The sequence below is a fragment of the Ascaphus truei genome, chromosome 9 (genome assembly GCF_040206685.1).
Source record: "Ascaphus truei isolate aAscTru1 chromosome 9, aAscTru1.hap1, whole genome shotgun sequence".
Lineage (NCBI taxonomy): Eukaryota > Metazoa > Chordata > Amphibia > Anura > Ascaphidae > Ascaphus > Ascaphus truei.
The window spans coordinates 62,335,238-62,340,542 of record NC_134491.1 but is presented as its reverse complement, the minus strand read 5'-3'; the positions used below and the strand labels follow the sequence as shown (position 1 = coordinate 62,340,542).

The window sequence follows — 5,305 nt, the reverse complement described above, 5'->3', positions numbered from 1 at the left end:
AATGGAGAAATGTTACCGAATACATGGGAATAATTATGTGGACACTAATTGGTATTGACCTTCTTACCAGCTAAGTTCCCATACAGCCGGTCATAATGCTCCAGAATCACAGTCACGAGGACTTTGTTCTCCTCATCCTTGAAATGCAGATTTCTTTTATTTTCTATACGCTTCTTATGTTGAGGCCGAGTTTGAACCACTGAGCTCTGCTTCTGACTTGACTCTGCTGCTTCCAATTAAAGAGACCTCAGGAGCCTCCCACTCGCCCGACCATGACCACCGCTCATTCCACCACCATCACTCACCCCACCACCACCACCACCACCACCACCACCACTAACCCCACCACTCACCACATATCAACACTCACAACACCACCAACACTCCCCTGACTCTTACACTCACACGTGCACTCACATGCCTACTCACAAGCCCACTACTCCCGTCCATACCAACCCCTTCCTCAAACACTCACAAATAACAGAGAAATAAAATAAATGCTTTAGAGAGGGCCGATTACCACGTCGCCATCTACTCACCGTTTTGGGAATTTTGCTATCACAGGTAATCAAGGCTATCTGCAATGCTCAAAAAACTGATGGCGTAACCGGCACAGCAAATTTTTGTTTGAAGGCTTATAGAATAGGCCCCTAAATCGCTTATAAACAACTCACATTTTTTTCTCGTTACAGTATATCAAGGCTGACGAGGAAGGACAACTTCCTAACTCACCAACTTACTAGGTATGTCCAATTGTATTTGTCCCCTCAAACTTCCCACCAAACAAATTAGGGAGAGATGCCTGTGCTAAAAAAGGAACATACCTCAGGTACCCTGGGAGATATGCTAATGTCTATACAAAGTATATTTAAATGAGTTACACATCCTAAAAATATATCCTAAAAATCAATCAATCAGTCTAAAGGCCCTTGTGATGAAGACGGTTTTAGGGTACATCTCTTCAACTAGAGATACTAGTAAGTTAGGAAGTCAAAGACCATCGTCACCACCACCACCACCACGTAAAAGTCCTATTTCAGGTTCCGGAGGGAGTTAGCAGGTCAGTTCGCTTGTAAAGCAAGTATAAATCGGGCGGTTTGTCACTTTTTATTGATGTGATTTGCGATAAGGAATACTGGTTTTTTTTCACACGTGTCATATCGCGACTTCTGAACATGCCAAAAGTTGCCATTTAGCAATGACAAATTCGAAGTGACTAGAATAGGCCCCTTTATCTCTGTTACATTTGTGCTTTCCTTTCCTCTCGCTGTGCTGCTGGCTGACTGTTTCCTCAATCATTATGTTGCAGAGCATTGTAGACTAAAGGGAGATTCCCCCCAAAAAAATAACGCTCTAAATATTCGGTACAAATACGATGTTTACTTACAGATGTATGATTGCATAAAACGTACATGTAGCCAATAGGGCTAATCTAAAACTCTGTTGTGTTTAACACTAAACCAGGGTCTACATTTTGAAATAGCGATGGTGCATCGATGTCTACTTGTAGGACAACGCTATTTTTGTGACTATGCATGAACTCTAAATCAGGACCCTTATGTCCCATTCACTTGAATGAGTTTGAGGTGTTTTTTTCAGCTTAACACTGCTTAGTAAATATGGGCCTTTGTCTCTACCATGAGGATATGTAGAAAACTGTCGACGGTGGGAAAACAGTAACATTCTAGTTGACTTTTTCAACATCTATTGTAGAATGTTAAAAGTAAGTTAAACTTAAATTGCACATTTTAATTTTGAATTTGTACATTTTGCTGCAAAATTATGACACTGTTTACAATGTGATCTGGGGGTAGATTCCCAGTTTCAGCTCTTGCCAAATGTATGAGATTAAAGTTTTTTTAATAATCAGAAACAGCTCAGGTTTTTTTTCATTATCTCTATTGGAACATTAAGGCAAGTTACAATGTATATACTATTGAAATATGATTCCACTACTTTCATACAGGTGAAATAGTGTTAAAACAGCAATCCCACCAAAGTGTGAAATAGTTTTTTGTTGTTGTAGGACTGGAACCAATGGATCATCTGAAGCTAAACCTCATTATTTTCAGCTCTGGGAACTCCCCTGTTCCTGAGATAATCGTTACCGGTACAGTTACTGGTGTTCTTGCTGTGGATTTTAAAGGCTGTGCAATAAGAAGCCACAACAAAAAACGTGCCTTCTATTACACAGGATCCTATGGACTTGCAAGATTTGGTACCCATTATATGTTACTCCCGGAGAGAGTTTAAAACCAGTCACTTTACCAGTAAAATGTCAAGAGAACCAAGGGGAAAATAGAATTGGCCAGCTCCGGAGGCCTCCCTGGTTCCCATCCTGTACAAAAACAAGGGTAAAAGAAATAAAAATGAGTAGGGGGAATTACTGCTTTAAGCACTCTCTTTCCTAGATTCCTTGAGGACAGTCATGGCCCTAACTAAACCCACTAACTAAACAGCCTACTAGATGGCATTAGGCAAACACAACATGAAAGCTTCCATGGTGGCATATTGACATACTGAAAACTATCCAATTCTCCTTAGTGCTATTTGCTGATACTGTACACATGTTTTTTTTCTCCATATTTATTCTGTGATGTCCAAGGGAGTGAATTCGTTCTCTGTGAACATTTCACCTTCTTCTGCAATTTGGGGTTGGTAGCGATGATGACTACAGGACTCAGGGCAGAGTAAGAGCAAGCTAGCACTATTCTGGCATCATTCATGTCAGGAGTCACATTGGACAAGGTCAGGGTGTAGATCCACATGCAGTTATCAAACCCAAATAACGCCACATACAAGGCAACCAACAAGATGACGGCTCTAGAAGCCTTGTACTCAACTGACCTCCCTTTTGCTCTGTCCGAGCTCCGTATGTCTTTTATGGTTTTCTCATGTCTGAGCAACACATACACAATATAAGTGCTCGCCAGAGTCATCAGCCCCACGAAAATGAAATCCCTGGAGGCCAAAAATGAACCATTAAGGGTGTAGGAGACATAATTCAAGAAGTCGATATCACAGTACATCAGGTGCAATGTGTATGGGGATGTTGTGAAATTTCCCCTGGCAACTGCTATTGAACTACTGTAGGGATAAATGATGAGGTTGATAAGCCATATGATAAAAATGATGTTTGACACATTCCGAGTCACCCTTTGCTTGAGATAAACCCCCATTCTAGTGGTTGGGGAGATCAGTACACACTGGTGACAGCTAAGCAAACTGGTGACACAAATGCACATGGCCCTACTCACTCTGTAGGTGTATATGACAAATTTGCACTGTGTGTCGTCTAGTACATTCTCTAGTCCTATGGCTTTCAGGGACTGGGGGATACCACGGGAGAGGATAACGAGGAGATTCACTAAAGCGAGGACCATCAGGATGATGTTGGCTGGGAGAAGCTTCTTCTCTATTATCCTCAAACAGGTGAACTGCAACAGAATGAAAACATTTCCTGGTATACCAATCACAACCAAAAGGAGTAAACCGGTGGCTTTGAAAAGGAGATGAAGGTCCATGCTCCTTCCTTTGAATGGATAGCAGATGCTGCAATGAGAAACAATGTAATGTAATAAGATGCAGGACTCAAAACATAGGGTTCTTATTGCTTCTTCTTACCCCCATAGGCTTCAATTTGCCTTCCTGAGTTTTGTTCGGATATAATTACAGTATTTGCTCATGAACTTCCTCTATGGTTTTCTGATTCTGCTAACTAGATTAAGTGAATGGTAATGGGCAAAGATAAGAATGATGCTTACTTAAACTCTATCCTAGTAAACCTTTAATTGGTATTAATTAGCAACCAATATGACTTAACAAAAGATTGGCTGTCAAATAATATCCTGTATAAAATTAAGTTGGATCTATGGAGATATTTATCAAAGTGTTCAAACTGCGAACCTGGTGTGAAACTGATGCAAAAAGGCACTAGACTTCATGTAGGAAGTCCCTCTTTAATATTTTATATATTGATTTAATAAATCTGTCTATCCCTTTTTTCAGCCAGGATAAAAAAGAATTGCCCAGTTACCATTAATGTGCGCAACAGTTTTCAGAATGGTTGCATCAAACAGTTGGTTCTATCAATGCTGCAACTGACATTAATTATACATGCTGTACTGCAGTATTTCCCAGCCAGGATTTCCTGAAGACTTAAAAGCAGGGACAAAGAGGGACAAAAAGACAGAAAGAAATTATTTTTGGGGGCCCAAAACCAAATTCTTTGTCATCGTACCTTGCGTACCCAATTGCATGTTAGCAGGTGAGTCCGAAAAGCATAATATTTACTTTTGAGTGCTACTCCTCTACTATAATATACTGTACATCTTTTTGATATGGACTTGAATATACTGTATTCTACTGTAAAATACATATGTGTCTGTCAATGCTGAAACTGACATTCAAACTACAATATATGCAACACTGTAATATCCATCTGCATTAAAAAAAGTAAGATCTTATTTCTTTACAGAAGATAATATAATACATTTACAACAAATCACAACTTAGAAGTAAATTGCCTATCTCAAAGCTTTAAATCGAGTTGAGGAACGGGGCATTAAAATCAGAGCCAAACAAGGGCAGAAGAATTTGTTAAAATGGCAACAAGAAGTCCATGTTATAATTATATATAAAGTCAACTAAATTGTATTTCTGGAACATGATGTAAAGACATCCATGAGAGCATCTATTGGCAAGAAAATGGGTTATCTATCAACTCCCGAAATGTGCAGAGACACATGCAAAACCAATATATGCATATTCTTATTTCCTTTTATCTGCATCATGCAAAATGCTCAGTTCTATAACCAAGGGAATTTACTGCACATTAGAGTGGGCCAAAGTATTTGTAGTAGGTAAAATAGCAAAAAAAATTCAAGAGACCTCAAAACAAAACAAAGTGATTTCATACAATGGCAAATTCTTAAAACGTACAAGGAGACACCTATGAAATATGATCAAAATTATATTTGTAGACAGCATCATATTCATTTTTGCTCTGACATCAGTGATCAAAGTGTGATGGTACTAGAGGGTACACAAGAAATACCAATTCTTTTTTCCATTACAGATCCAGAGTACTATTATTTTTTATTTACACACTTGGGGCCTCATGCAGAGAGCATAGAATTTTAAAAATGGCGAATTTCATAAAAAGTAGCTTTTTTGGAGAGTTTTATTCTCCATATGCAGAAAAGTGCGAATTCTGCTATGTTTAACATGGATGCGTGTGGCGAGTTTAAATTGGCGAGATGCGCGCTTCAGAAACGTGTAAAAACAAATTCGCGCCTTTTTTTTC

The 5,305-nt window shown here is 39.1% G+C and overlaps 1 protein-coding gene across 1 annotated transcript; it reads right to left on the bottom strand.

The window, feature by feature from the left end:
- Positions 1-2,546: 2,546 nt before the first annotated feature.
- LOC142503257 (olfactory receptor class A-like protein 1) lies at positions 2,547-3,524 on the bottom strand. The gene has a single exon (XM_075615419.1). It carries the CDS (start codon positions 3,522-3,524, stop codon positions 2,547-2,549), a length of 978 nt encoding a protein of 325 aa, XP_075471534.1.
- Positions 3,525-5,305: the final 1,781 nt, after the last annotated feature.

Excerpts from the sequence above, each read along its gene's own strand:
- LOC142503257 (XM_075615419.1), bottom strand. The coding sequence starts at position 3,524 with ATGGACCTTCATCTCCTTTTCAAAGCCACCGGTTTACTCCTTTTGGTT.